The sequence below is a fragment of the Cinclus cinclus genome, chromosome 5 (assembly GCF_963662255.1).
Source record: "Cinclus cinclus chromosome 5, bCinCin1.1, whole genome shotgun sequence".
Taxonomy (NCBI): domain Eukaryota; kingdom Metazoa; phylum Chordata; class Aves; order Passeriformes; family Cinclidae; genus Cinclus; species Cinclus cinclus.
Window position 1 is genome coordinate 13,192,028 of NC_085050.1, and position 19,563 is coordinate 13,211,590.

The 19,563-nt window shown below is 42.0% G+C and overlaps 1 protein-coding gene across 1 annotated transcript; it reads left to right on the forward strand.

The window, feature by feature from the left end:
* The first annotated feature begins 6,897 nt into the window (after window positions 1-6,897).
* ZNF518B (zinc finger protein 518B) lies at window positions 6,898-17,716 on the forward strand. Its single transcript, XM_062492675.1, has 2 exons — window positions 6,898-7,005; window positions 13,997-17,716. Exon 2 carries the CDS (start codon window positions 14,199-14,201, stop codon window positions 17,409-17,411), a length of 3,213 nt encoding a protein of 1,070 aa, XP_062348659.1. The 5' UTR covers window positions 6,898-7,005; window positions 13,997-14,198; the 3' UTR covers window positions 17,412-17,716.
* Window positions 17,717-19,563: the final 1,847 nt, after the last annotated feature.

Here is a 19,563-nt window from a genome sequence, read left to right on the forward strand (position 1 = left end):
GGGACAGGACGGGACCGAACGGGACAGGACGGGACCGAACGGGACAGGACGGGACAGGACGGGACCGAACGGGACAGGACGGGACCGAACGGGACAGGACGGGACAGGACGGGACCGAACGGGACAGGACGGGACCGAACGGGACCGAACGGGACAGGACGGGACAGGACGGGACCGAACGGGACAGGACGGGACCGAACGGGACCGAACGGGACAGGACGGGACAGGACGGGACCGAACGGGACAGGACGGGACCGAACGGGACCGAACGGGACAGGACGGGACAGGACGGGACAGGACGGGACCGAACGGGACAGGACGGGACCGAACGGGACCGAACGGGACAGGACGGGACAGGACGGGACCGAACGGGACAGGACGGGACCGAACGGGACCGAACGGGACAGGACGGGACAGGACGGGACCGAACGGGACAGGACGGGACCGAACGGGACCGAACGGGACAGGACGGGACAGGACGGGACCGAACGGGACAGGACGGGACCGAACGGGACCGAACGGGACAGGACGGGACAGGACGGGACCGAACGGGACCGAACGGGACAGGACGGGACAGGACGGGACCGACGGGAGCCGGGTGCGCAGCGGGGCGGCGGCCGCTGGAGGGCAGCAGAGGCCGCGCAAAACCAACTCCTGTGCCCGCCAACGGCCCCCGCTCTTCCTCCACTCCAGCAAAGCAGCGACGGGAAGAGATCCGACCCCAGCAGCAACCTGCACCCAAAGAAACCTCCAGAACGCCTCATGTATTGTACGCACTTTGCTCAGCCACTTGAAGAGGGAACATATCAAACGGCATCAAGAACAGCCATAGAAACGCACAGCAACAACTCGGCTGGCTCCTTCAGTTTCAAAGTCCGAGCCCGCAATAAGCGTGGCTGGGAAACTCGGAACTGACATTTCTGCTCTTGCCGTTTTAAATCCTGACTACTGTTATTGTGTGCACGTTTTGGAAAACAAAGACTGTGTTTTTCTAGGTGCTCTGAATGCTTACAAAGTGGTATATTTTTACCCTGGAAGCCAAAATGTTCCTAAAATATAATTTAGCTGTACAAAGTGCATTCCCCGAGTTTAGTAGACTGTACTGTTGCATTATTGCAGCCTAGAGAGTGAAAAAAACATATCCACTCGGCTATAGTTTTATCAGTTTTATAGTTTTGTCCTGAAAGGGGACAGGAGAAGATGTTACAGAAAGGTACTGCAATGGCTCAGAAAGAAATTCTGTTTGTCTCAAAAAAGTACCCTTCTTCATTTTCAACTTGTCACTGCTGTTTTTCCAGCACATTGCATTTTTACTTTTCCGAGGGGATTGTTGGAAATTATATAACTTTCCTAATAATTTTTCCGATTAATTGTTTAAATGAATCATAAGAAGTCTCATTTTCCACTCTGTCATATGCCACTTAGCAAATGCTGGGAGAGAGGGATTAAAAAAGGAAGATTTGGTAAGGAGGGAATACTTCTGCTCAGGATGTCAGTGTGGCAAAACTCCATTCATTATGCCTAATGTTGTTTATCTTCTACCTGTTTTGAGGAAGCAGCACCCTTATGTAGGGACAACACATTCCCACTCATATTTGAGCCTCCTGCTGGGAGAGGGAGCGATCATGGAAGCACAGCCTTGGGATAAACTGTGCGTGTGCGAAGCCCTTTGATATACTGGGGCAGGCAGTGAGCCCCTGCCTATCCTCATGGTCTGCGAGGCTGAACTGAGTCTGACAGAGCCTGTATCCTCATGTGCCTCTGTTTCCTGGGATGAACTAAGCCTGACAGAGCCCCTGTCCCCATGTGCCTCTATTTCCTGGGATGAACTAAGCCTGACAGAGCCTGTGTCTGTGCCACCAGCTGGTGTTACTGAGGTAATGAAATAAATCCACTCTTTGTGCTTCAGCTGGGGCATGGAGATCACCCTCGTTACTTCTGTGCATTGATTCATACAACCAGGTTTGCCGCAAGCTGCTCTAGTGGCAACACAGTTTGGGAAAATTACTGAAACTTTAACTTTCATTAAAACAACTGGAATCAACCTTGATATGCTTCAGTGATTTCAGACCTGGGCTAGAGATATATTGCTGAAACTGGACACTAGAAATGCAGAATTGAGGAACCACAAGGACATTTTGCAGAACCCTGAGATAAACATGAAACTAACAAAGACAATTCAGCAATTGTACTGAAACCCTCTCTACATGGAAAAAAGATAATAAAAAGACTTAAGATATGAGCTAATTAGCATGAGGAGAAACAAATCAATCAACAACCAATAGAAGAAAGAATAATAATTAATGAAGAAAATTATATAAATTATAGCCAAAGAATATTAATTTCTTCGTTTGCTAAAAAATGTACAAATAGCTAAAAGTTTCGAAAGTGCTTATGCATGTTCAGGGAAAGATTGTTGTAATAAAGATTGTTGTAATAAAGTAATGCCTGCAGTCTAGTATTAAAAACAGTGTTAGAGACTTTGATTTATGCCAACATCTCTGGTAACAGAAGGGCTTGTGAACTGAGTAACACACAAAGCTGTTCCAAGAGAAGCACCTAGAGCACCTGATTTATCTTCTAGCTCATTTACTCCTCCTCTTTATTTTCTTTTTTGGTGAACCTTCTCTAAACACAGCTGCTTTATAATTTTGTAGTCGAGATTGAAAGCTGAAGGAGCTGGGCTTGTTCAGCCTCAAGAAGAGACAACTGACCAGAGACCTCATCATTATCTGTAGGTATCTGAAGGGAGGCTTCATGAAGAGATGGAGCCAGGCTCTTCCCAGTGGTGCCAAGCAACAGGACAAGAGGCAATGAAGAGAAACGAATTGCCCCCGAATATTGTGGAAGAACTTCTCTACTGTGCAGGTGACTGAACACTGGCAGAGAGGTTGTGGAGTCTCCCTCATTGGAGATCTTCAAGAACCTGTGCCATGTGCTCTGGGATGGCCCTGCTTGAGCAGGGAGGTTGGACTTGATGATCCACTGTGATCCCTCCCAGTCTCTCCCAGTCTGTGATTGTGATCTGTCTACCTGTGGTTCTCATAGATCCACACGCAACAATCAGCACTTCATATCAGATAATTTTGTTAGAGGATGGAAAGGAATGCAGGATGGCAACAGGTCAAGCAGTGGCAACTGAGACGCCCTTGTGAATTCTTGGTGACAGGACCAATTTCATGGACAGCAACGCTGCAAAGGATGCAGGAAGTTAAAGAGGCTTTTGTTTGGATGCAGGAACTTAAAGAGGCTTCTTGTTTGGATGCTGCTTCTGTTTGCCAGCTAGCAGCACTGCTATCAGGTTTCCTACTTGGGTAACAAGCCTTGGCATTACCAAGTGCTTTAGGAGCCTCAGCAGGAAAGCTCACAAAAGCCAACCAGCACTGCAGGTGGCTGAGTCACAGGACAAGTCGAGAAGGAACAAAAGACCAGGCAAGAGCTAGGAATTCGGAGATCACCAAAGACAGCTTGCAAATGGCAAAGGAAAGGGGACAGATACAGTGGAAATTGCAGGGAATTACTCCCTGTTTGTTCTAAGTGGTTCAGGGCTGGATCTTAAGGAAGAAAGAGGCGCTAAGATCTGATCTGATCCGTCCAACTCTGTCTGCAAAGAAGATAGCGTTCATGTGACATGGAGGGGTAATCCAGTCGCTTTGAATGCAAGGTTAGAAAATTCAGGGGAGGGACTGAATTTATGTACCTGTAAAACACTGAGGAAGAAGCGAATTGTCTCTCAAATATGCCATAACAAAGCTTTTTCTGGATGACATTGTTTCATTTGGCCTTTTTAAAACACTGAATCATCTATTTGCATTTGTTAGAGGAAATTGCCATTCTAACCTCTGAGATGGCTAGCTACACATAGCTAAGAAAGAGGTTAAAGTACTTAATCAGTGTCGAGTATCAGATAACTAATTCCATTTTACTGATACAAAGCATATTTACTGCAGTCTGGACTTTCTCAGAAACAGATAGATGAGATAAGAAAATCTGTTGGTTAGCAAACTGTTTCTTGAATTATTGGGTAAAATATTATAATCTTGTATTTTAGGAATGTTCCTAATTTTTCTGGTTTTGGAAAAAATGATCTGTTAAGTGTAGTTCACTTCTATGAAAGTTTGCAACAATTGGTGCTGACCAAGAGAGCCCAGGAAACAAAATATAGAATTACAAGAATAAATATTTATTCATGTGCATGAGGTGTCCCAGCCAAACTGGGTCATCCTGAATATGGTTTTACACAGGGTTCCTACACCCTTCAACCAGACCAGTACAACATGATTTTGACTAAGACCCACACTGCTGATTTCTAGTAATTTAAAATTTTGCCAGGCAATGTATTTCTGCAGCATTCTTGCTGCTTGTCTATTGATCCAGATGTCCCTGGGGTCAGTTTTGCCAGATAACTCTGGAAGGGTTTCCAAGACACATTACAGTGACTAGAATTCTGGCTTTATCTGGGTTTTCCATGGGCATCCTGTATCTTTCGTGGACAGTTCTATGCTTCCAAGAAGCGAAGTCCTTATTTCCAGGGCTGGGCTGATTAGTATGTTTTACTTGAGTATGAACAAACTCAAAGTCTCTACTAAAATTCCACTATCTCATTCCATTTCACTGTATTATGTGAGCTAATACATAGCAAAAAAGTGAATACATGTTCATATTACAAAGACTGATTTAACGGTTGGGGAATTACACTTTCATAACACTACATAATCACCTTTGCAGAATAGCTGACACCAGTCAGTAATTGCAAATTGTCCCTGGTGGCTTTCATGGGAACCACACACACAGCTTCCAACTGCAACTGCTCACAAATACAATGAACACTCATGATTTTTAGCTCTTTGTTAGATCAATCATTCTTTTTACCTTTCACTGAACCTTTTCCACTATTATTTTGTCCTTCCTGAGTTGAGGGAACTTAGGAACTCAAAAGAGCTTTTAAAATGTGTTAAATCATGAATTTACACAGCAGCATTAAACTGCTTTGTTCTCTGTATTTTTTTCAAATCTCAGCATAAAGCTTACTTTTATCAACTTGATTAAGCCCAGAAGTGAGATTTTCATAGAAATTTTTTCTAAGGCCAGGATTTTGCTCCTGTACAGTACCAGTCAGCTTAGAGTTAATGTCTTTTTATTTGAAGTCAGGATGTTTTTCCTCACTGTCTATCACCTTTATCTATCAAAAATCCAATCTGCCCTTTTACTGTCTAGTTACTTGGCTGCATAAGTCCTTCCACAGATCTTTAGTGGTTTTTTGTCCTCAGGTCCCTCAATAGCTTGGTAAGATCAGAAGGCTGCCACTTGAGTGCCCAGCTCCCTTTTCAAGTCACTTGTATGTTGGCAAGATTGATAGAGCCGTGCACCCACCATCCCTGTGCTACAAGGACCACACACTCACTCCACCCTTAACCAGCTATTCATTGCCAACATATTTGGTCTTACGCCATTACAGTTTAGTTTCTTTGACAGCCTTTGTCAAAAGCCTTCTAGAAATCCCAATCAGACAGCAAACATTTTTTCACAAGTTTAAAGATATTCAGTAGACTACAGTGTTCCAAACTGCCATTGAGAGTGCTTTCTTACACTGCTAATCAAAAGGTGTAACAGACTCTTGAAGACAAGGTCTCATTTTGGAACTAAAAAAATTATATTTGAGAGGATTCTTTTCCCTGAGATTTCCCTGTATACAGGGACCTGAAGAGCCTATCCCAAAATCCAAGATCCCTGAGGATCTATGTCCACGCCTAGACAAGATCAAGCACTCTCAAATCATTCCGGTAGTGAACAGACTGGAAAATGCGTCAGAGCAACAAAGAGCTCAACTTTGAAGACACGTACGAAAAAGCTTCATTTCAAAGACCTCATCTGGCAAGACTTCGGGCCCTGTGTTAGATACGGTTTGTTTTTAAAATGGAGCGATTTGATATTGCATCAACATCAAAGGTATTTTATAGGGCAACATGCAGCCAGCTAAGTCCTCTTTTTCTCCCTTCAAATTTTGCTAGTAACACTTTATTTCAAAAGACATCTGGACTTCATAGGAAATACGAAAACACACAACTGCAGTACTTTACTGAGCGATGCCCGTGAAATGTGTGCCCAACACCATACCCTCGTAAACCACAACGGAACGGGACGCAGAGGTCGCTGGGACCAGCAGCGCATCCTTCGGCCTGTTGTGCCAGCGTGGACGGGCGGCCGGCGGGTGACAACCGGGCTGTGCAGCCCCGCAGGGCCGGCGGCCCGGGGCTCCGCCCGCGGCGCTCCCCACCCGGCGCCCCGCCGCCGCGGGCAGGTGTCGCCGCTCGGTAGAGCTCTACGCGCGGCGGGCGGGGCGCCGTGAGGTCAGTTCCGCCGCTGGGCGGCCCGGCCCGGCCCGGCGGCTCGCTCGCCCTCCCTGCCGGAATGAGCGCCGTAGGGCGGGGCGGCAGCGGCCGCGCAGGACGCGGGGCGGCGCTGCGTTCCTCCCGTGTCCGGAGACAACGGGAGCGGCGGCGGCCGGCGGGGTCGGCGCCGAGGGAGGCCGCCCTTCCTTCGTCCCCCTCGTCCCGCTCCGCGCCGGGCGGGCCCGCGGCTCCCGGCGCCCTCCCTGCCCTCCCGCGCGGGGCCGCGGGGCCGGAGCGGGCGCGGCGCGCGGTGCTGCCCCCTGCGGGCCGGCGGCGGCAGTGCGCGGCGGGCGGAGGGAGCGCGGCCCGCGCTGCGCCTTCCTCCGCCAGCGCCGCCCCCGCGGCGCCGCGCTCGGGGCCCGCGCACGGCCGGGCTGCGAGCCCCGGGGAGCGAGCCCCGGGCTGAGAGCCCCGGGGAGCGAGCCCCGGGGAGCCTCCCTGCCCTGCGCGGGCGGCGCCGCGGCGGCCTGGGTGGGCTGCGTGCCCAAGAAGAGGAGGTTTTTGGTGCTTGCGGTCTCGTGGGCGCCGTCAGGCCGCTTTGGACTCGTCTGGACTGAAGCCGTTGCCCAGGTTTGTCGTCTCGGTCATCCCCCTGAAGAAAAGGAGCTCTCGGGTTAGTAACTGTACTCATGAGCAAAATAGAACATCCTGGGTTTTGTGTGCAAATGAGGTTCTTTTGAGTATTTGGGCATAAGATTGGCTTAATTGAATCCCATATTGAATGTTGTTGCAAGACAATCTATCATTGAAAAGTGTTGCATTGGACACTTAAAATAATTTTGACGTATAAACCGATTTTCTTCTAAATAAATAATTCAGCGTTATCGTAGATGTAGCCAAAATGTCCTGCAATGTACATTTAATTTAAAAAGTCTGTTTTATTTTTGGGAAGACTAATGGTGTTTTACAAGATTTTTCTAGCAGTCTGTTGTGCATTGTTACTGCAGTAGATGGTTACAGTCAAAGCTATTTTCTTGCACATACAAACAGCATGTGGCTAGTTTTAGCAGGAATGAAATATGTGGAAATCAATTTTAACATCTACATGAGTGCTTTGAGATCTGGGCATGAAGGGGTATGTGTTTTTAATGGGACTCTTCTCCCTCTTCTCCCATTTTCTTCAGTGCCATACTTTGCTGCATTTCCTACAGGCCTTAGAACTCAAGAGTAGGCTTATGCTTTATACTAGTTAGTGTGCTCTGGATATACAGAAAGGCTTTGAAAAACCTTTGTAAATTACGAAATGAGCAGCACAGGTTTTAAAAAATTGATCATACATGTAATCATAACTCTCTAAACGTCTCTGAGCACTCTCTAGAATACTGCTTTTGAAGCAGTAGTTATTTGGTGATGCCTTGTTTAGCTTACTGCAGGAAGACCACCAAGCAGTTGAATGATATGACAGAAGTGTGTATCTTTCAGATACAAATAAAGCTAGGCCTTGTTCCCAGAGCTGCAGGGAAGCAGACCTCCATTTCAGTAGAATGCTGCATGGTGCATACATGTACCTGCGTCCATACAATGCCAAGAAACGTTAGTGGATGGGACAGTTTTTCACTTATGCATTCAAAAATAGTGATTTCCTTTCAATCGGTGTTTTGCATGACTTTGTAAGAAACGTTTTTAGTGTAATTGATTTTTTTTCTGTAGAGTGAAAAAACTGTATATTTTTTAATAAAAATGAGCTCTAAAAACTTCGTGCATGGTCCTTGCTCTTCTTAATTGTCTGCATTGTCATTCCTCATTAATTTTGCTTTGAAAAACCTCATGTGAATTTCAGCTAAAACCCAAGAACTGTTACGACTGTGTGATTAGCTGTTGTTGTGAGACAGAATGGCTTCTTAAGAAGAAATATTTGTCGACAGAATTTCTTCGGTGTATTTGAATTGTTTGTTTTTAATACAAAATTAATTATTTTAATGAATGCAATATGTAATACTTGAGTGAAACAATTTAGCTCTCTCCCAGTCATTAGGCCTAAAATTAGTGATTGGTAATTGGCAGCTGTGTAGTTGGGTCAGTAGAATAGTTAACTCTGCTGAACAGAGATAGTCAATGTTAAACAGTCAGTAAATATTTTATGTGTATGTTTGTATATGTATATAATTGTAAAAAACAGGCAAGGCAAGGTAATTTTAAGCATGCACAGAGATTTAAATTTTTCATAGTGGCTCAGATTCTATACACTGCATCCTCTTGATGCAATGATGCAGAGTGTCTTCCAATTTTGATTAAACTTCATTTTTTTAGGGATTACTTACATGGTGTTTTCAGTACCGAAACACATCCCGATTATTGGCTGCAGTCTATGATCTTTGTGTGTGAGAGGTGTGTGCTTAGCTGAAGTGAGGACTCATTTATTTGATCACATAGGCTGAATGCATCCTGCTCATCACACCCTTTTCATTGATAGCAGCATGTAGTTTGAAGTAAAGGAGACTAAAGCCCTGGAATATACATATTCTTCTTTGAAGCAATGAACAAATTTTCAAGGTATTTGAAGTAAATAGAAATTTCCAGTCTGAAAGTGGCCACATCAGTGGTTTGTAACCTACTGCAGTGCAAAAACCCTTGTACTGGTTGAATTTGGCATAGTCAGGCTGCAGAGGATGTTGTGTCCTATTTTCCTTTGTTTTAATGGATCTTTGTTTTTTAGCCTTTATGTACGTGGAATATCCACAGTTTGGAAGGCCTTTTAATTCCTGTGGATCTGTTAATCTCTTGTGTCTTGAGCAGCAAAGTTCAAGATATGATAGTGTTGTATAAAAGGTGGAAATGTTTGTTTTGTTGAATGCCTGACCTTTTAATGTCACTGTATTGCTGGTGTTTGGTAGGAGTGAATAGGAAAATTTGGTTTATCGTTCTTGTGATGTCTTTCTTTCCATGTGCTTCTTCTTTTTATTATTTTTTCCCCAAACTAGGGTCTCTAATTTTTTAAAATGTTTCCTGATTTGGGTACTTTGTAGTGTTTCTGAATATTGTAATATTTTTTTTCCTGCATTCATTCCTGTGAAGACAGTGACTGGAATTGATTTTGACACTCTTAGTGTCTGTTATTTCATTTTTCATCCATTCCTTTCCTGTGATTGCCATTGAGACTCTTTGTAGACTTTGAGGTCTTCCTATGATGATATCTTTGTGTTGGTCTCTGTGCATTACATATAACTCAAAAAAATCATCTATCTATCTATCTTTTAATTAAATCTTCTGAAGCATGTTTCTGCCAACCCTTCAAATACCAAAACAAATCTTTAGGGGAATTCCTCCCCTTCCTCACCTCCCCCAGTGGTAAGGAGTGAATGTATGTAATGTTCACCTCCCTGTGTGCATTGATGATCTGATCTTGGCTTTCTGAAGTAACCAGATTGATTTTTTTTTTTTAAATATAAGCATGAAATTACAGTATAATTTTGGGCTTGTTTTAGCCAAAATAAGTAAAAATTGGAGCTGTTTGTCTCAAAACCTTTGTTATTAACTAGTCACTGTTCATGGTACATGGTGAAAAACTAGCTAGGAAGACAGCAGAGATGTTACTTTGACATCAGTTGGCTATTTGGTTCTTTTTTTTTACCTTTTACTTGGTCTGGTTGGGATGGAGTTAAATTTCTTGAAAGCAGCCTGTACAGTGCTGTGCTTTGGATCTGTGGCTGAAACAGTCTTGATAACAGTGGTGTTTTGGTTGTTGCTGAACAATATTTGCACAATGTCAAGGTTTTCTATTTCCCCCCCCACCCCGCCCTACCTCACTCTAGTGAGTAGGCATGGGGTGGGCAAGAGACTGGGAAGGCACAAAGCTGGGACAGCTGCCCAGAATTGGTCTGCAGGATAGTCCATGTCTTAAAATGTTATGCTCAGCCATGAAAACTGGAAGTAGAGGAAGAAGGGCAGAGGGGATTTGCCCTCCTGGGTGCCTGCTGCTCGGAGACTGGCTGCACATTGGTTTGCTTGTGGAAGATGGTGAGTGGTTTCCCTTATGCCACCTCCTTGCTTCTTTGCTTCTGTTAAACTGCCTTTGCCCTGACCCATAAACCTTCTGTGCTGCTTCTCTACTTCACTCTCCTTGCTGCTGATGGAGGAGAGGGTGGGACATCAGCAAGCAGTTCTGTGGCTGCTTGGCTGCTGCCTGAGATCAACCTCGGCACATACGGAATGCAGGCATGCACCAACGCTTGAAACCTGCCTTCTAGCAACATGGTATTTGTCACAGGTCTGCATGAAAGAGTGGTTTTGGGCTTAAACTATGGCAGACTTTCCTACATATAGCTGTTTGAACTAGGAAAATTTGGAAGTATTACTAGCCTGTTCTTCTGATTACCTCTGTTAAATTTTTTCTGGCATAGTCATGGACTGAGAAGCCCAGAACTGGTAAAATCAGGAGTTCTGAAAATGCTGGATTGTGTTTCTTGTGCTTTCTTGCTCTTTAAAGGTTGTGGATTCTTTTTCATGTTCACCCATAAAGTGAAATCCACAGATTTAAAAAAAATGCAAGAAAATTCTCTGGGTTTATACTTTTTTTTGTGGTCAAGGATGTTGATGGCATAAATCCTCTATACTTAGCTTTCAGTTAGTTCACATGGAGGGCAGTTTCAGTATTAATGGATAGATGTTAACAGCAGGGAATGGCAAATACTGATAGAGCTTTCCTGTTTCCTTTCACATGTTACATTACTTCTTTCTTAAAGCTGTATAGAAATGCACAAAGCATCTTTGGTCTGGATCTTGAGCTTATCAAGATCTTTTACCATCTTTCTCCTGAAACAAAACAGTGGCTGTCCTGAACATAGGCCTGCCACCACACTTGTGTGTCAATGGGTTAATCTTATATCTAGAAAGTGGTAGTAGCTAGGGAAGGATGTTCTGTCTCAACTACTGCAAATGTTTTGCTTTTCTTCCCTCTTTAGAATCAGGGTAATAGTGCACATAATGTCATTCACGTTAGAATTGCTTGCAGAAAATTCTCCAGATCATGATACAGCAGTCATGTATACATTCCTCCTTCCTGCAAGGCTGATATTGATTTGTTTTTCACATAGTGTGTATTTTCACAGCTGTCTGCATTGTAATGAGATGAGATTGCTACAGTTATAGAACTACCCACTTAGGCATTTTAGTGTACACCTATCTATCTGCTTTAGATTGAGAAGCTTGTAATGTTGTCTCAAACCAGTTTTCAAACTTATTTTTACTGTTGTTTGTGGTTACATCAGAATACTTTGAAGAGGCCCATCTTTAGGGCAGCATTGCTGTAGCAGTTACGGATGTTGATGGAGTACAAGGAAGATCATGGACTCACTGAGTGGTTTGTGTTGGAAGAGACCTGCCATGAGAAAGAATGCTTTCCACTAGACCAGATTGCTCAGGACTCCTTCCAGCCTGGTCTTGCCAGGGATGGGGCATCCACAGCTTCTCTGCACAGCTTGTTCCAGTGCCTTACCACCGTTACAGCAATATCTAATATATATTCTAATATCTAATTTAAATCTTCCTTTCTTCAGCTTGAAGCCATTCCCCCTTGTAAAAGTCCCTCTCCAGCCTTCTTGAAAGTCCTCTTTTGGTACTGGAAGGTGCTATAAAGTCTCTGTGAAGCCACCTCTAGGCTGAACAACCCCAACTCTCTCAGCTTGTCCTCATAGGAGAAGTGCTTCAGCCCTGTGATCAGCTTTGAATGGCTCCAAAGGAGAGCCATCTTCTTGTGTTGGGGGCCCCAAAGCTGGACGCAGCAGCAGAGTCTCATGAGAGCAGAGTGGGAGAATTGCCTCCTTCGACCTGCTGGCTACCCTGCTTTTGATGCAGCACAGGGTATGGTTGCTTTCTGGGTTGTGAGCCCATAAGATGCAGGAAATCTTCTTGGATCAGATGTTTAGTCCTGTCAAGCCATTGGGAAGATCACAGAATTATTTATGCTGGAAAATAACTACAAGATCAAGTCCAACCTGTAACCTAGCACTGCAGAGTCAACCACTAAATGGTATCCTTGAGCGCCCAGTCTACATGTCTTTTAATATCACCAGGGATGGTAACTCCACCACTTCTATAGGTAACCTGTTCCAATTCCTGACAACCCTTCCAATGAAAAATTCTTACTAGTATTCAATCTAAACATGCTCTGGTGCAACTTGAGGCAATTTCCTCTCTTCCTTCCTCTCCCTTGTTACCTAGGAGAAGAGGCTGACACCCACCTGGCACTTTTTAGGTAGTTACAGAGAGCAATAAGGTCTCCCTGAGCCCTGTTTTCTCCAGGCTTGACACCCCCAGCTCCCTCAGCCACTCCTTGCAAGATTTACTCTCTAGACCTTGCACCAGCTCTGTTGCCCTTCTCTGGACTCACTCAGGCACCTCAATGTCTTTCCAGTACCACAGTTTGATTTCTTGATTAGCATATGATTATTGTGATGGGAAGCTGCTTAAATGAACTCAGCACTGTGCTTTTGGAGTCCAAATCAGGCACTGATCTCTGTAGGTGGACTTGGTGAGGATCTGGACTTCAGAAGCAGAAGCCTTTTGTAGGGTGTATTGAAAAACAGAAATAACCTCATGCAATTGAGTCTGTGATTGCAAATGTGTGCAACAGTATGTCTATAACTAATGATGTTAGAATAAGAAAGGTGTTGTTTGGACTTCATGTATGTCTCAAAAGCCTAATTTGATTATTTTCCAAAAAAATATTGACCTCATAATCTTGCCAAAAACTTAAGGTTTTCTTCCTGTTAAATATAGCAGAGAGACAGAGTGCTGGAACCTGTGGGGCAAATATATTGCGTGTTTTAATTTGGAGTTTTACAGTGATATTACTGATCTCCTTCTGCCTTACGTTGCATTGTTTATCTTGCTTGATTGACATTGTTTTATTAAGATGAAGTGAATTGTTTATATGCTTGTCCACCTATATAGAAGTGACTACACTGTAATATTAATAAAGAGAAAGTAATTAATTTTGCAGCTACAGATTGTTTTGACTTCATTACTTTGAGAACACGTGAAGCATAAAACACATCTTGTTATGAATTAGTGTTCAAGACTGTTTGTATCTGAAGCATTGGCACTGATTAGAAAGGAACTTCCTTCTGTGTGTCAGGAATTTCCATCCTACCTTAAAAATTATTTTATTTAAAAACAAATGAATAGTTCTGTTTTTCTGGTAACCATTGTAGCCACATTCTGTTTCCTTGCTGTTCACATATGAATGGCACTTGGAGTGGTTCATGATATCTTGTCCTGAGTTGTGAGCTATATATGAACTGAAATAATACTCTGCTGCTCAGTTCTGTTATCAAGTATCTTGTTTGGCTTAAAAATACATTTCATAAGTGTAAAATGTTTCCTGACATGGGAGAAATACTGTACACTTTTTAGGTTTTGATGCATAGCAGGTAATTATACAAATTTGGGAACATGTTGAATGAGAGCAAATGTTAAATGATTATTTGATTTGGTATGTTTTAGAGTTATTGCTTGTATGTGTAGAATACAATCAGTGGTATATTAACAGTAGACTTGCACTCTGTAATTCAGCTGTAGTTCACTAATAGTTCAATTACTAGTTCATTATATTTTAGTGATCACTGAATCTTAATTGATTTAATCTTCTGCTTTTTATTCTTTAGTGCTGCAAGCTGATTGACTAAGAACATGGAATATAATATGGGTGCAGCTGCTTGAACATCATTTCTTCCAAAGCTTATATTCTACAGACTGGTAGCCTGAATGATTGATTGATAAGCAACATACACACGACTAGTACCAAGAAAACATTCTGTCTGTTGCTGCTGTGTTTAATGAAAATGGTGCGGAGTTGCTTCTTCTGAAATGCAGTTGAAAAAAATGAGGGAAATTTTACCAAGATTGTACCCTGGCCAAATTAATGATAAAAATAATTCTTTAACTACATCCCCAAAGCAATCTGATGATAAAACAAATCTGTCAAAAGGGGTGGATGACCAAAACTGCTGTTACCAAGGAACTGAGGCTGAGAACAATAAGTTGTCACTGATAAGCTGTATAAAATGCAGAAATGTTCAGAAAATTTCAATGCAAGATATAGAAAAGCGTAAGAAGCTTGAGTGGACTGAAGACAAAAATTTCATCTGCAAGAAGTGCAGTCATATGAAACCACCGGCTTTGGATTTTGTTCCTGAGGGTGCCAATGCTGCAGACTATGAAAAACATGAAAGAAAAACCCCAAGTAAAACCCAGAAAACATTTAAAGTAAAAAATTTTCTGCCAGGTAAATACTACTGTGATAAATGCAGATTTTCAACAAAGGATCCTTTACAGTATAAAAGGCATGTAGGGCAACATGAAGAAATAAAGTTTCTTTGTTCCCACTGTAGTTATGTATCCTACACCAAAGGAGAATTCCAGAGACATTTGGTGAAACACACTGGAACCTTTCCATATCAGTGTGAGTACTGTGAATACGGTGCTGTTAGACATGACTATATAGTTAAACATACAAAAAGAGTACATGAAACACCCAGAAAACGGCTGTCAAATACTCTCATGAACCACAAGCAAAAGAAGCAGAGTCAAAGCACTTTATGTAAAAAGCAGAAATACAATAAAATTCCTCTCCAAGATGAACTTTCAGCTTTGTCTTCAAATATGATTTGTGAGATTCCAGGTAAAGCAACTAAAACAGTCTGCTCATCTCAAAATGCGGAATGTAGCATAAACATGTCATCAGTCCAAGATAAGACAATATTGGAGCCATCTGAAATGAGTGTATGTGAGAATCAGAGTGTGGAGGTTGAGGTTTATTCTCCAAAAACAGAGCCTTTACAACCTGGGATGCCTTTAACAGTAATTGCACCGTCTGAACTTGTAGTTCCTTCCAACTGTTTAGCTCAGATAGTAGAGCTTAAAATAGTGAATGGAGCACAACAGCTGGTTCTTAAACTAATTCCAATGAAAGAAACAACTTACAAACCTGTGAACTGTGCTGAAGAGGAATTTGAGAGTCAAGGTATAGAACAACCTGCAGAAGTGAAAAATCCATCTTCTGTGTGTCAAAACGAGTTACTAACTATGGAAGTGAATGTAAACAAATTGTCCAGTGCTAGTAACCAGCTTAATTTGGATAGTACGTATGACAAGAATTCTGAATGTTTTTTTTCTTCTGATTCTCAACTCTCAGGCTATAGCTCTGTATCTATACAGAGGGAAGATACATCAAAATTATGCTTTCATTTGGTGAAAGGTATTGATGTTCATTCAGGTGTTCTAGAACTTTGTTCTCCATCTCTGGTGATCAACAGTGCTGAGAAAAAAAGTGATCTTAAATCCTCAAGGGGGAAAGTAGATGGAAAAAATAGTGATCTGTATAGTTATGAAGGAGGTGAAGATACATACCATCCAAAATGCGCTTCCATTTCTGAAGGTAAAAGTTCCAAGAATGTTTCAGTAGAAGCTGCTCAGGAGGGCAAAAATTTTTCTGCTGTCCATAAAGAAAAGGATAAATTGTCTGTGAAGAGGGTTGACAAAGAACTTAGGGTTCTACCAGTCAGCTCTACTGAAGCACGTTTAGCTGTAAAGGGTTTTGATAAAAAATCTATTACATCTTCTGAAGCAGGAAAAAACCTCCACGTTACTAAAACTTCACCTTTTGAGGATATGACTTTTGGCTTGAGCAAAGTAAAGAGGACTGAAACCATAAGTCAAAAGAGTGGTCATCTTCTGAAATCACTAGAACCACAGAAGATGGAAAATAAAGGCAGTCCTTTTGAAGGACCTGTTATTTCATCTGTATTTTCTCTTAGCTCTGGGGCTAAAAATGTTCCAGAGGATATCAGATGGGATGACACAACATGCAGGAAGAAATCAGCAGCATTGCTGTGTAGAAAGATTGCTCAACTCATGAATGCTGCTGAGCCCAACATGAAATCTATGCCCTTGAGATGTCAGGCTTCTAGTAAAAAGTTGCTTTTACCTCAAGAAAGTTCAGCAGGTTGTTTCCCTGAAGTGAAGCATCCTGCGACTGTGTCTGAAGTACATGATGGAAGAAGTGTGGTTAGTACTGAAGAACACAGTGAAGATCAGCTCTTTAGATTTGCAAGAACTTCTAAAAACAGGGTAACTAAAAATTCCCATGTTGCTACCCCAATGTTTATCCCCAAAGGGACGATGCTGAGAGTGCTGAATGCTACTAGTAGTCAAAACTCATATGGAGTAGAAAACAGGAGTGAAACATCAGCTGCTGTGCATGGCAATGAAATGTTTCTGCCTCGCCCAGTCCCCATTAGTGTTTCTGAGACACCTAGCAGTAAGTTCCCATGTCTGCCTAATGAGAGTGAACCAAGTGCTGAGTCCCAAGCTATATCACTCAGGCAAAGACCAAAGCGAGAGGCAAGTGCTAAAACTAGCAGCAAGCAAACTGGTGTGCCCTTTCAGAAAAGCAGTGATGTGAGCAAACAAAGCAAGCCCTATTCAAAAGGTCAGCTAAGTCCCAAAAATAAGGCGAAACAAGCAAGTTTCAGAGAACTTCCTAAGAGGAAAACAAGAACTCAGTTGGAAACCACCTCAAGTTCTGATATGTCATACCTGTTGACAGCAAGACGTCTTCGACTTGTTCCACTGAAAATGAATCAGTTGATAAAATGCCCTCGTCGTAATCAGCCAGTTGTGGTACTAAACCACCCTGATGTCGATTCACCAGAGATAATTAATGTCATGAAGACTATTAACAAGTATAAAGGTCAAGTCCTGAAAGTAGTTCTGTCAGAAAGGACAAGAAGTTGTCTTGGTGTCAAACGTTATCGAAAGCGTCTTACTCTTCAGAATGCTGAGACAGGAAACCAAGCAAAAAAGCAGAGCATGCTAAAAATGAAGCTAAAAAAGACCCACAAAAATAACTACCAAGTGGTGGAAACTTCACCAGCTGAAACACTTCAGTGTCTGTTTAAGTGTTGGTTTTGTGGAAGAGTATATATGGACCAAGAAGAATGGATAAGTCATGGCCAGAGACACTTAATAGAGGCAACCAAGGGCTGGGATGTTCTTTCTCTTCAAGCAAAAAAACATTAAGTGAGAGCCTAGGGAAGATTTCCCCTCTTCTTGCTTTTAATGAGTGACACTAATTTGCTTGGAATGGAGGGTGGAAATAACTGCTTTATTTTGCCAAAAGTCCTCTACTGTTAGCCAAGTGAAGAAGAGAGTAGAGGTACAAAGAGATAGAGAAGCTGATAGTGAGGATGAAACGCTACTTTGCACTCTTGTGTTTGAAATTTGTTTTGGAGGTCAGCTTCATCTGTTCCACAGGAGAAATTTGAAGAAGATTTGCTATGCAAACATCTTTCTAGTTACCTTAGGATACTGTGCTATGTGGTTTGTGCTAGGTCTGTGTGGATTAAAATCTTAGATGATGAGATCTTTGTAAATTTAACAGGATTTAGTTTGCTTTATTACAGCATGGTGTTTCAGAGATCGAGCACATGTGTATGGTAATACAGTTTTGGTCCTCTGTGGGCAGCAAGTGTATGTCATAGGTTTTAGTGGCAAATTAGGCACTATGCATTAAAAGTAAAATTTAAAATTTCAGTGAAATAAAAACACTTCTGCTCACTTCAGAGGATGTACAAGGGTGTACATGAAAAATCCATTGAATCAGTTACTCCTGCTAGATCAGACATCACTAAAAAAAAAATAATTTTGTTTAGTACTGAGTCTTTACCTAGACTGTATTGTGTAGATGCGAGGGAGCAGAACACTGTCAGGATTCTGTACCATCAAGCCAGAGATAGCTTCAGGCTTGGGCTGATAGTGAAAAGCAGTTCTCTGTATGGCCTCAAGGCTGTTCTGAAATAGTATTAGCCAAGCATAAACCCTCCACCATCTTGTGTGTGATAGAAACATTTACAGACTTGGTATTTGGTTAGAACTCTAGTTGGTGAATTTATTTACTAGGGAACTTGTTGAAGGCTTTTCATAATGAAAAGTCATGTTGCACAGCTCTGACATTGACAGTGTTGAACCAGATTTTCAGTGCAATCGTTCATCAGGCTTAAGAATTTAGATGTTGTTACAATTTATTTTTTGTAGGCCTCAAATTCATACAAGCATGTGCCTAGTTACAGATTATGTCTGATATGTACTGACTTCAGTGCAGTGTAAACATTGCTCAGTTGCTTAAACACCTCTCTAAATCAGGGCCAAATTACAGATTTTTTAGTAAAAAAGAGGGACAGGATGACACTGAAGTTACTGTTTCTGTATGTGAGCTGTGGATGTTTCTCTTTGTATTGTCAATTTTCAATAATTTTAGAATCATATAGAATGAAGTATATTGAAGCACATACTTAAAATAATGTGTCACAGTTTTAGAAATACAAAAATCAATACTGACTCTAATGCTGGATGTGTGTTCTATGTTTGAACTGGGACTTCTCTGGTAAACTGGTAGTCCCTAACTCTTTTCACTGATGGTGCATTTTTGTAAACAGTTTAGCTGGGAATATTTTTTTATATACTCCAGCAGATTATACATTGTTTTGATAGAATATTTATCATATCTACATTGGAATGTATATATTTTAAAACTACACCTGACTGAGGTTTATTTTCAAAACCACTTACTGCTTTCCCATAGATTTGCAATACAGTGTTAACATCCTTCTGAGAGCTGGTGCTTTAAGTCGGATCTTTTTTCATCCTGTACACATGGAAAATTTTTGTATCATTTATATCACACTCTTCCACAGAACAAACTTTGTTTTTCCCGTTTTGTCAATAATAAGGAAATGACAGTTCTCATTTTGTATTCAAATGGAATTATATTTTTTTAGATGGGTACACTAGAGGGTTTTTTGTTTTTCCGCTTCATATACTTGATGCCAAACCTAACAGTGCTATTTGCATTTTCAGTGGTGAAAATAGTTTCCATTTTAAAATTACAGTGTATCATATACAATAAATACTGAAATGGTTAACACAAAAATCCAGTGGTTAGCATTCCTCCTTTTTTTAAAATTCCTTCAGTCCAGGTTACTGGTTGAATTAATTTTGTTTCCATATAAGTTGCCAGATAAATAGTTTTGAATTTGCTTTGTAAGAGTTGTCACTGGCAAAATCAGAACATTTCTCATGAAGGCTGTACTGGGGGGTGGGGAAGTGTTGCTGCTCAGCTTGTGAACCCTGGGTGTTTTAAGTATACTAGTAATGCTTGTCTTCTGTAAGCAAG